Source organism: Spea bombifrons, chromosome 7 (assembly GCF_027358695.1).
Source record: "Spea bombifrons isolate aSpeBom1 chromosome 7, aSpeBom1.2.pri, whole genome shotgun sequence".
NCBI lineage: Eukaryota > Metazoa > Chordata > Amphibia > Anura > Pelobatidae > Spea > Spea bombifrons.
Genome location: NC_071093.1, coordinates 26598177 through 26611015, shown reverse-complemented (window position 1 = coordinate 26611015; position 12839 = coordinate 26598177). Strand labels below are relative to the sequence as shown.

Genomic DNA, 12839 nt, shown 5'->3' with positions numbered 1-12839 from the left:
AAAGTTGTGTTAAGTTGAAACAATTCACTTCACCAACTTAACAATGGGTTATGTAGGGCAGATCCAGGTGAGCTTCTACAAAAAGGATCAAGGAAAGCCTTAATAACACCATGATATTGTCACCTGCACACCCGCAGGTCCCGCTGTACACCAAGCTGTGAGAACCAGGGAGCGAGCTATCCTCTCAACTTACCTCTATGCATAGGGAGCTCTGATGCCATCCAGGAGTTCCACGATGCACTCCCCATCAGACCTCTGACAGACACCTCCGCTCTCTGCCTAGCGATTCGTGTAGACAACTTCTGCTGCAGCCGGGAGGAGGTCCATCGCGCAGACCTTCCCCGGCTGTCAGTGAGGAGCCTTCCAGTGCGGGGAATTCTCACTGACAGCCGGGGAAGGTCTGCGCCATGAATGCAGACAACCCCCGCTGCTAACCGTAGAAAGTAATTGACCAGCCTCCTGGAGGTGCAGAAATGCTCAGAAGATCTTTAAACACTCATTTGTGCTCAAACCACTGCCTGTGATAGAGCCCTTTCACCAGTAACTCTATATTTGATTTTGTTTGATTCTATGGTTTTGACCTGGCTTGTCTGTTTTTGGATTACCCCGTGTCTCTTCTGTCTTGTGTGTTACCGACTTTGGCCTGCCTGACTATTATCCTATTGCCTCCAGTTCCTGATTTTGTGGTGGTATTAAAAACAATTTTTTTTAAAAAAAAATGAGTACACAGAAATTTTAATGGGATTGCCAGCTGACAAGAAAGAGAATTAGTTTTCACTAGAATTGTAGAAACCTACAGGTCAATTTAAAGACATGGGAAATTAGTTGTTAATTAAGATGTGGCTAGGCTTGAGGCTGGTATCTGTGACCAATGTTCAACACCATCTTAATATGTGTGTCTGTTAATGCCAAGGAATGTAATAATCCCCCAAAACAAAGGTTACAGCTTAGAAGTGGTAAATGAGCCAAGCCTTCCAGGAGACACACTTCTCAAAACGCAACCCTCCACTTCTGAGGGATAATAGGTACACAAATTGTTATAATTTTAATGATGAAACTAAATAGAACGGAGACGCAATATTGATTAAAAGGAATGTTGCCCCTTCCTGGTAGAATCTTCCTATTCGGACCCGCAGGCCTGGGTATTACTGTTATCTGGTATCTATGATCTTACTAAATTATGTTTAGTGAATGTGCATGAACCTACAATGCCTGATCCAGGGTTCTGGTGCACCTGGATATTGAATAACACTTTATCGCACATACTAAAGTCAGCACAAGACCTTTGCAAAGACCTTGGGGAATATTTTACACTCAATAAAAACTTGGTATCGTCCCATGGGAAGCCCGCAAATCTTATATTAGAAGTACATTTCTTAGTATTGGCGCATACCGTAAAAAAAAAAAGATTTCTGAATTACATAGCCTTGTGTCAGTTAGAGACACGTAACAAACTTTGCCGAGGGATCTCACGGGGCATATCAGGGAACTTATGTGTGCAGACACTTCAGAAGCGATGCTCTGGAGTGAACAGCTCTGTTATGAGAAAGTGAATAAATCAGATTCACTCCTGGCCTGCAAACTTAAGAATAGAAAACAGGTGAACACTATTGCTAGCATGGAGGACAAAACAGGGCAGATTCACACAAACCCTACGGTAATTGCAGAAATATTCCAGAGTTATTGTGCTTTCTATAATCACTTGCCAGATATGCACCTTGAGAACACATTGAGGATGGCCATAGATACTTAAAAATGTATCTCCCTGCTTTAACAAAGAATGCACAAGAATTACTCAACTCTGATCTCTCTTTGGAGAAGAGAGAAGTGGTCCTTAAGACTATCAAACCTTCAAAAGCTTTCCTTGTTCCTCATTTACAGACAATGTTCCAACACACCTAGGAGGAGGCTTCTTAGAGATTTGGTATCAACTAACGTGTGTCTTATTCATAACACAGTGAAGACCCCTTTAGCTTTTAGTAATTATAGACCTATTTCATTATTAAATTCTGACCTGACAATTTTCACTAAAGTGCATGCAAACCCTTTAAATACTATAGTACCATAGTACACCCCGATCAGGTGGGCTTTGTCTAATCCAGACAAGCAGTTTAGAGTAAGTCTGTACATCTACGAGTATTATAGTTTCCACAGAGGTATAAAGTAGTACCATCAGAAATTCTTTCACTAAATGTCGAAAAGGGCTTTCAATCGTCTGGGTTGGCTGTTTCTCCTCGTCATTTTGGAACACTTCTGCTTTCCTGCTAATTATTTAAACGCTGTGCATTGTATCACTGCTTCTTTAACCAATTTGCTGATCCAGGTGCGTTCCTTCCCTTTTTTCCCATATGTAATGGGACCAGACAGGGTTTCCCCTTGTACCCATTGCTATTTGCACTCTGTCTGGAGCCATTACTGCAATGTGATTGTGATCGTGGAAGAGAAGTACAAGGTGGTGGCATATGCTGAAGACTTTCTGCTCACATTATCATCGCCCCTCACCTCCTTCTCCACAGTATTGAAGGTCTGGACTCTCTAGGTTTAGGAGCAACCAAGTATACATTTACCTAAACACCATATTAAACTATTGCAACTTAAGTTTCCTTGCTCATTTATCACATATCTGAGGATTACGATCTCTGTGGATGTTTCATGGCTTTATGAGTAAACTACACCCTAATGCTGTTGTGGGCGAAAGCAAACTTAAACAGATGGGGTGAATATGGGCTCTCTTGGCCTGGCAAATTGGCCTCCATAAAAATGAATCATATGCTTAGATTTCTCTACTTATTCCTGACAATCCCTGTCCCGCTCTGTAAATCAGATTTCAAGCAGCTTCAGTCACAAATAGACTTGTCTGGAGTAATGGTAGACAGAGAGTTAGGAGTACCAAAATTAACATAACATTTCATAGCCACACAACTTGCTTTAATCAGCAATTACATGTTTGTAAGGGAACCAAACGATGGATTGCCTTAAATCATGCTCTTCTCTCATATGATACACTCAATCAATATATATGGCTGTCAAGGACCTTATGTCTGCTTCTTGCCCCGCCTTGTCCGAGAGAAACAGGTATTTTACCCCTGGGATGGAAGCTAGACCGTTTACGAACCTACAGTCTTATGGCTTGTTGAGATACTGTGATATTTTCAGGTGGAATGCTCCCATACAATTCACCGACATAGAAGGGCCCGAGGAGTTATGTACCTTTGAATATTTTCACTTCCTACAATTGAGGGTGTTTGTTGCACAACAGAAGATTAAAACAGACTCCACTCACGCTCCTAGAAAGTACATGCTTACACTAAACAAGGGGAAAAATTACAGATATCCATACAAGTCGGTGGGTGACTCTCGCCTCTGATATATGTCCAAATGGGAGAGAGAGTCTTAGTTGTTACTTTGGAGTCTGAGGGCTGGCTAGAGATATGGAGTACTATGGCCGGTGGATCTATGTTTGTAAGCCATAAGAAAGAAGCTTTTCAGACCCTCCATAGATGGTACGTGACCCCAGTGCAATAGTCCTCTATGTGATCTAAGCCAACAGACTGGGGCATAATAAATGTATTAATCGCAAGAGCTCTTGGAACCCAGTTCATTTCCTATCAAGGCCGCCCCCCTCACTGAAAATGAAAATAAATTGGTGTTTAGAATAGTACTAGCTACCAGAAGGGCTATAGAGGTAAAGTGGAGTACCCCAGATATCCCAACTGTCTCTGTAGTCAGGACAAAGAACTCGGAAGCAGTAGAGATATAGAGATTGAATTCAAAACCAAAATAAAAGTTTAGGAGACATCATCTTATATGTGGTTATCTCCTCACTTGATAAAAATAGCTGCTCCTAATAGCCTCATAAGTGTATAAATGGTGTCACAAAAAGAGTCACAAGGGGGGGTATGTATGTTTGCATGTATTAATGTATGTGGGGATGAGTGTATAAGTATATGTGGGCATGATAAGTGGTGGGAAGTTGGGTGTATGTTCGCATGAGTTTGTAGCTGTTTGTTAGCATAGATGTGTTTGTGTATGAGCATGTATGTGTAAGTGGTGAGATGGAGTATGTGTTAGCATGGGTTTGTAGGTGTATTAGCATAAATGTGTGTGTGTGTGTGTGTATGTATGTGTAAGTGGTGTGAGATGGAGTGTGTGTTAGCATTAGTGTTTAAGTGTTTGTGTGTTAGCATGGATGTGTATGTGTTGTGTTTGTGCACTAAAAACCCAACTCTGGTATCAGTTTCAGTGTCTTTTGTTAGTATTAAACAACTAAGAAAGCTAAAAGCTTCATAAGTTTGCTGCAATGCCCCGTGCGCCCAACAGATGGCGATGGTGCATCTATAAGTTAAGTCAAAGGATAAAGAAGAAGGTCGCTTATGTGTGATGATGTCATCGGCAGCCGGGTTAGTGTATTCGGTACTTCCTGTATCAGCAGTCTTGGGAGAGAGGCAGCTGTTGAGGCTGCAGTCGGAGGCAGCTGTGGCAGAGATTGTCTGTGTTAGACATTTTTGTTATCTGTTCTTCACTCTGGGTGTCATTTCCTGACCGGATTCTTTATGTGAGCAACTCAAATCTGCTTCAAGAATGACAGTCATGAAACTTACAGACCAGGTAGGGTGATTTGTTTTTCAAAATGAAAATGGTGAGACGGATTGCCATGTATGAGAAGTTATGAAAGCTGCAAAGTACAAGAGGGTCTTCGTACAACCGAGTTTAACACCTTAAGTTCCAAAAGGATTTGCAGCTACTTGTGTTTAGTAGGAAATATATGTTATATATTGGGCTATATATATCATTATTTTAATAATCACATTCGTTTGCTACATCTGTAAGATGTCATTCTTGCCCAATTGCATTTGGTTTATTGGGTGGGGAAATATCCTGTTTGAGGAGCTAAACTGTAGAGCTTCACCTCACTTCAGCTTTGAAGTATATTAAAATAAGCATGTCCCTCCTTGAGTTTCCTCAACATATTTGTTTGCTAAGAGACCAATTACAGATAACAACGTTATTAAAACACTGCCTGTTCGTATAGTATTGCAACCTTCAGGGATGACCATGTCCTACCTAGAGTAATCCTAAGGCAATACTTTCAAGTACAGAGGGGTAAAGTTTAATGTGATCGGGGGCTACTTGCTCTTTGTTGCAGATATGGTATGATATTTGGTAACCAGTGGTTAGTTTGAGTAAATATTGGGGACTGTTTAAAGGTTTTTATTCCGTTATGTGCTTATGTGGTCAAAGTTACGCATCAACTTACATTTGTTACATATTCATTGCTTTTGCTACTAAAACTAAGGTATTGTTTTTGTTCCAAATATAACGGTTTGCACCGCCATAATTCAAATGCGAATATGGCAGGTTACTAGACAATTTAAAGGGGAAGCAGGAGTAAAATGATTTTATAATACTAAGTATGTGAACATTGTCAGGAAAATTACACACACGTGCATTTATGAAATACAAATGTTTTGCACCCTTGAAATGAAGATTTGATGTACATTTTCAACCCTTCCATTTTCTGCATAATAAATAGCTTTGGAGACTCCAGTACTAAATGACCAAAAATCTTATTAGCAAAACTCCATACTTCCACGCTTCCTCTTTTATGAGGTGCCTTCTCTCATCCTTGGTGATGTTAGTAACCCCGTTGACCGCTGTTTATGCTTCATGGCCTCTAAATACCTCTCCTTTACCTACTTCTTTGGTTTTACAAAGTTTACTAATTGCCTACTCAAGAGAATGCACACAGTCTAGACCCTATTTTCTGTAGATTGTGCTCAGTCTCCAACACCTCTCTATGCTTGTCTCCTAATCTGCCCCATATTCCTTCAATCCTTTGCTCTCTTGATCTCCAGTAATTCTCCAGCAATCTACTACCTCTCCCACATCTCAGTTTACCATGTGGGGGAATACCTGCACTGGAAATTCATGTTATACAAACCCACAAATCCCTGTTACCTCCATTAGATTACGTTTCTTTATATGTCGGCAACAGATTCTGTAGCGATGTTACAATCAGTGGAATAATTTAAAGTCATGCACACAAAATCTGGTACAAAAGGAAAAGAGGGTCCTGCAAGCTTGCAATCTAGTCGGTGGTCAAGGGGGAAGTGAAACAGTAGGAGAAGACTGCTTAGATGGGGATGAGTTGATTGGGTCCGGATGATGTGTAGAGATTGGTGGTTGTTCAGATGGCTTGATTAGCATGATGTTTGAGAGAGCTAGGAGGTTGTACGCTTCTGGGGAAGAAGTGGGCTTTCAGAGAGCTTTTGAAAGCTGCATACGAGGGAGAAAGTCTGCGCGAACAGGGAAGGGAACTTCACAGAAGAGTTACACCACAAGTGAAATCCTCAGTACAGGAGTGAGAAGAAGTAATGATTGTAAAAGAGACGCATGTTGTAAGAGGAACAAAGAGGGTGGCTAGGGGTGCATTTGAATAGGAGAATATAGATATAAGAGGGTGCACAGTTGTTTAGGGCTCTGTAGGTCAGTGTCAGAAGTTTAAATTTGATTCCGGAGTACCTTCAGTACCTCTTCAGTATGTTTTAATTCATTACTGCTGCCTCCATCTTAAAACAAGATGACTGCCATCTCCTGTCTTGACTTTTGCAACTCGGTTTTATCTATCTTGCACCCATAATACAATCCATCATAAATGCTGCTGCCTTGCCAGTCACTTTATTAACACCTCTCCTGTTTGCCACACTCTTCGGTGACTGCTTGTATGCTTCAGGATTCAGTTTGATCCTACAATGCTCTTTCCTACATCTACTGACACACATGTTTTTGATACCTCTTCACATCTGATGTGAAGGACTTCACCTGTACTTTCTTTAATTACCTATTGCTCCAGCTTGTATACAAGACTTCCCAAGTGCTGCCCTATCCTATGGAATGCCCTAACCTGGTTTAATAAGTATCCAAAAGGGAACTTGTCCTGCCAGGTGTCTCCTACCATATGTTCCTACTCCTCAGTTAGTCTATAGTATGTTTAGTAATATAATGCATGACATTTTAGTAATTTATAGCGTGCCAGGAGATTTTGTAGCACTTTTACAATACAATACAATATTGTATTAGGCAATAAGATACTGGTACAGAAGGTGACACAGGCTCTGCTATTGTGGAATTAGAATCTACTATTTACTTATACTTTGCTTAAGCTTATACAGTTGTGTGGTTGGCCCAATTCAAGCCTTTCACTCTTTCAGGTTTCTTTTGAAGAAGAAACCTCTAAAGCATTTGTAACTATGTATTTTCTGTGTTGGCCCTATGAAAGGTATCTACTTTCACTAAAGACTCAAATTATCTCTTAAAATAAGGATAATATGGTTGTATCCATTTCATTTTGACCTCCTGATATCAGTGCTAAATTAAGACCTTTGAGGGCCGTACACTTAATGCTGGGTCATTTGATGTGCCCACCTTCCAGGTACAGTAGCCAGCCCTGTGCTGTTACTGCTATCCATTAGCAAACAACCCACCTAGAGCTTTAGGGGGCCACCAGGCCTATTTGACTTTGCTATGGAATATTATGGCTCTATATAAATAAAATAATAATAATTATTAGTATTAATTATTAATAATAATTAGTTCAAGTATTTATCTGGGAATAAAATTTTATGAAATTTAAGAAAATTATCAGCCATGCAATTTCGTATTTATTTTTCCGTTCATTTAATATTACGCACCCCAGTTTATTATTTTGTGTATATTATACCCATATTCTGTATATATGCACCTGACAATTGTAGAGACTTTTAGAAAGAATTGTAGAGTGTTTCAATCTTTTCAATTTGTGAAAAGCCTTGATAAATGCCTTGATAAATGTCTATGCTAAAACGGTCTCATGATTGATATTTAGATTTTGGTACACGTATATTCATTAATGCTGATGTGCGGATATATTGCAATTTATGACTCATGATGTGCATGTCCATTATTGACTTTGAATAATATACCTACGTAGCATTATTGATATGCTGGCATTTTCTCTATTCTAAACTGCCACATATCTTGAAATGTGAGATGCACATTGACTACAAAAAATTATTTGGAAAATAGAAAAATAGGTTAAAAAAAAGATGGGCCTTTACTAAGAACTTAGTGTTTGTTCGTGGAATATAAAACGCAGACATTTCTTATGGCAATATATGTTAATAGTATTTATATTATTTACCAGTTGTACCTAAATTATGTTGAACTAGACCAAAATATTGATTGTTATCACACTGTAATTATATAGCTTCTTCAGAGTCCATAGGGCTATTATATTAAGAGTGAATACAAAATTAACAATAAAATTAAAATGATATACAAACTTCACAGGAACATAAATGCACATGAAACATACTAGTACAGAAAGAGAAGAGGACCCCATTGTTGAGAGGTTACATTTCATTAATTAAACTATAAAGAGGTGAATTGTGTATGTACAGGGTATAGACAGGGCATAGAGAAACTGCGTTTTTTTGCTAAGCAAAATGTATAACAACAATGTATAATGCCATGACTACTCTTTTAAAAATATAAAAGTGTAGTGTTTTCAGCCAGGGTAGGGTATATTTAAGTATAATTTAAAAGCAAAAAATACATAGGGCATAGTTTTACATTTCTTAGGAATCATGTTTTTTTTAACCAGTGTGGGTCAGTAAATACTAGCACTAAAAGCTTTGTACCAGCATTAACATTTTAGAATCCAGGGATTCAATGACTCATACTCACAAGTAAGCAATTCAACTCCTGGGCCAAAAATCCAAAAAGCAGTCACTAACCGTTCAAATGCACATACAAAATCACAGCACAGAGAGCATTGTTTCTATATCGTAAGTACTGTGCGCCTAAAATCACAAGAAAGCTTTGAAATGGCGTTAGCTGCCACAGCAGCTGCTCATTACAGCCAATGTTATATAGTAAGTACCATGAGTACTTTTATGCCTCCTCATGTTTGTTTTGATGTCTCCCTTACAAAAAAATTACTGCAGTTTTTCTGAAGTAATACTGCAGTTTTTTGGACATGAAAAAACTGCAATACTGCACTTTTACTGCAGATTTACTGCACATTTACTGCAGTTTTACTGCATTTGTACTTTACTGTACTGCAGTTTTATTGGGGGATTACTGCACATTTACTGCACTTTTTTTTATACTGCAAACCTACAGTTGTACTTCAATGTACTGCAGCTTTATTGCATTTGTACTTCCGTACAAAAATAACTGCAGTAAAACTGCAGTACAGTGAAGTACAAATGCAGTAAAACTGCAGTAAAAGTGCAGTAATACTGCAGTAAAAGTGCAGTATTGCAGTTTTTTCATGTCCAAAAAACTGCAGTATTACTTCAGAAAAACTGCAGTAATTTTTTCGTAAGGGCTGCTTACCGTTGTTATTCCTTATAATAATAACTCCTAATTCAATGGTATAAAATGTAATGTAGGAGTAGCATAGTGGTGTCTTCTTTTATGCTATATTATGTATGTTGGTGTTGAAAGAGTTAAATTGTGACAGGTATGCAGTATGCACCTAGCAGGACAGCTTGATGATCATGTAACCTTAAAGGGACACTACAGTGACCTTTGCACCCCCACTAATAAAGAAAGCATATTAAAGTATTTTGAAAGTTCTATGCATTTGTTTACTGCATGAAAGTTTTCTTCAGAAAAAGCTGCAGTACCAAAGTTATAGAGCCATACCTGGGAACTCTCCGGGTTTAACCCGGAGATTGCCGGGTGAGCGCTGCTCCTCCGGTTCTCCAGGTCAAGACACGAATCTTCCGGGTTGCAGGAGCAGGGTCTTGACACGCCCCGCTCCCCACCCATTTTTTCCATTAAATGGGGACATTGGTGGAACTCCCCCAACGTCAGTGGGACCGCCCACTGACGTCAGTGTGCAGTCCTGGCCGCGTCCCACAAGGGAAGGCTCCGGGTAGCCGGAGCCGAGAAGTTCCCAGATATGGTTATAACATACTGGCCCTCAGTGCAGTGTTGTATTTACCTATGGGGCTGTCCTAGGCCCAAACTAGGGTGATCCCCAGCCTCCTCTCTCCAACTTTTAATGCAGTCTATGGAGGCTTTGCTGAGCCGATACAGACTACATAAAGTAAAAAGTAGAGATCAAAGATCTCCCTTGTCTGCTCCACTAGTTTTGCTAGTATGGGGACTAGCACCCACTGAACCTGCTAACCTAGGCCAGCATATGTCACTGTCTCTGTGGTCCAGCTTTCATGCGGCGTGTGGCTGGAAGGAAGATGCTTCAGCTGAAATCAATGGGTTATCTACAGGGATTTGACACAACTGTCATATCCATCTAAGTGCGTATGATAGTTGGGGTGTCCCTTAACGATTCTTTTGTGTACATTATTATTAATACATATATAAGCTATAAGTTAAACATGTTTGTATGTTTAATTACATGAACAATATGAATGAGGGCATTCACTGACTGGTAAAATAAATGTACAATTGTTATACATCTATGAGCATCTTCCACATTGAATGATGTGACTCCTAATTTTATGTTCCATGAAGTGTATGTTCTAAAGTATGATCTTTATTACCTAGGCTTTAAGCAATAATAAAAACTGTCCCTAAAGACAAAGTACTCCTGCTGTTAACACCATTAAACCATCTCTTTACTTCCATTCAAATTAAAAGATAGATTTTACATACATTATAAAACAAAAGCCGTAAAATAACACTAGGATAGTTTTAATCCTCCTCAAGAACCAGTATATCATACCTCAGTGGAGCTCTTACTCTTCTCAGTTTATGTTTCTCATAATCACTTGGCTTTGCACCCAGTATACACTGAATCAGCTAATAAACATATCAACCCATAAGCAGATAATCATACACAAAAATAGAATCATACAACACATGTATTTACTAAGAAAATTGTCAACATTCCTAGAACTCTCTTCATTTACTGTCACCCAAAAGGTATGCCTGAGGGGTGTATGCTCAATGTCCCAGGCATCGCCGACTGTAGCATGTTCTATAAATCTTTTATCTGTATGTGTGTGTGTATGTGTGCAACCTTTGAGATTAAGTGAATATTACTGAACATTTTCTTATGTATATTATACATTATTAAGTCCATTCTTTATCTATCTCTACATTCAAACGGCGACTATGCTATTGGTGTTTTTTAATGTAGAATTAAAATAATAAAAATAACTTATGATCTCTTCGCTGCAACTTTTTTTTTAACAGAGTTGATTCTGTGGGAATTTTGTCAGGGAATGTACATAAATGTGTTTGATGTTCCACCCAACAATACTCTTTAAATATCCAAATTGTGATGGTTTTTTAATGAACCTCAAAAATTGATTATTATTCATACAGGGCATGTGGAATTGGAAATCTATTGCCAATCTATTGCCATATTCACAGGCTATACAAGCTGCACGTGGTATTACCCGTTGTTTCCCTGAAGGCATAAAGACCTCCCTAGTTGTTTCATTGCTACAAAGAGCTTCTATATGTGCTGAAATCAATGCAACGTGTTTAATAACATAACCTGGGTTAACTTCTTTTGTGGTATTGGGAAAAAGGGTTCCTTGCACACAAGAGTAGGAACCCAAACAATTCTTGATGTCACCTAATGGTGGTAGTGCATTACCTAACATACTAGGCAGCGGTGTACAATGTAAGTAAGGTGATGTAACAAGTACATAACAAAAATGCACTTACAGATATAGATTTGATAGGAGTTAAAGACCCTGCCCATGAGCTTGCAATCTTTGTAAGTCCTAGCAAGAATGATGGGCTTATGTGCTTACATTCTAACAATAGGTGTACTTAAATTAAGGAAGAATGCACAAAACGAGGTTTGCAAGTCCCCAGAATTTTGTGTTGTAGCCTTGCTGTGAACAGCACACTTGTGGAATAATTTCCTTGTTGGATCATTTCCCAGAGGTTCATAATCCTGCTTATCATTAAATATGTCCCAAAATAGTAAAATCTCTCTGCCAGATAATTGGCTCTATGGAATAACATTATATGTGGAGTGTTTCCTGTCCTTTAATATTTCTCTAACTTATTGCTACATCTCCTCAATTAATAGTTTGGGCCAACACGACAAAAAAGTAAATAGTATTTAAAGTTCAATTAAACAAACAAAGTAATATGCATATGTAAAAAGCTAATGGGTTTCACATTTTTATATGTGTTTTGTGTTTATAACATTCGCAACTTTTCTAAGTGACTGCATCCAAGGTAATGTAGATGAGGCATCTGAAATATGAAATACTGAATGGTAAGCACCAAAGCGTTCTGCGATAACTGTTGAGGACCTTTAAAACTGTGCAGTACACAGTAACTTTACCTGACAACGTAGATAGGCATCAGCCTATTCCACTTTTTTTATTCATAAAAAAAAATCAATGGCACCGGGTATGCATAATTTCTTTTTTGAGGGGCTTACAGTGGGACTCACATGTGACATCAGAATTACTGATCCTTGTATGTTAGCAGGTAACAAAAATTTTTTCAGCATGTTAACCAGCTGATATCACAATGGATCAGCCAGCAACCTGCTGTTACTCTTTTTGATATACCCAACTGTTATTCTGGTGGCAGGCAGCCTTATTAGGGTATGTTTTCCATGTAGCAATCACTATTTAAAGGTAAGGGTCTGATTTTGTTTTACTTTTGTTTTCACTTAGAGAACCTGTACAGTCTCGTCCCCGAGCTGAACAAAACTCTCTTGAGTACAATTAAGGTTCATAAAATGATATAAATGAACTTGAAAAAGTTCACAGGTGGGCAACAAATAAATTGGGGAAATTGAATGTGTCAATATGAAGACAGACTTTTAAAATTTGACTTTTTTCCTTTGGAGA

At 38.7% G+C, this 12839-nt stretch overlaps 1 protein-coding gene across 2 annotated transcripts in view; it reads left to right on the top strand.

The window, feature by feature from the left end:
• Positions 1–4439: 4439 nt before the first annotated feature.
• ANKRD44 (ankyrin repeat domain 44) overlaps positions 4440–12839 on the top strand; it is a 67093-nt gene continuing 58693 nt past the window's right edge. For both annotated transcript variants that reach the window (XM_053472227.1, XM_053472226.1), the window contains exon 1: positions 4440–4608. In XM_053472227.1, coding sequence (XP_053328202.1) covers positions 4582–4608 — 27 coding nt within the window. In that variant the 5' untranslated portion in view covers positions 4440–4581. The remainder of the gene's footprint in view (positions 4609–12839) is intronic.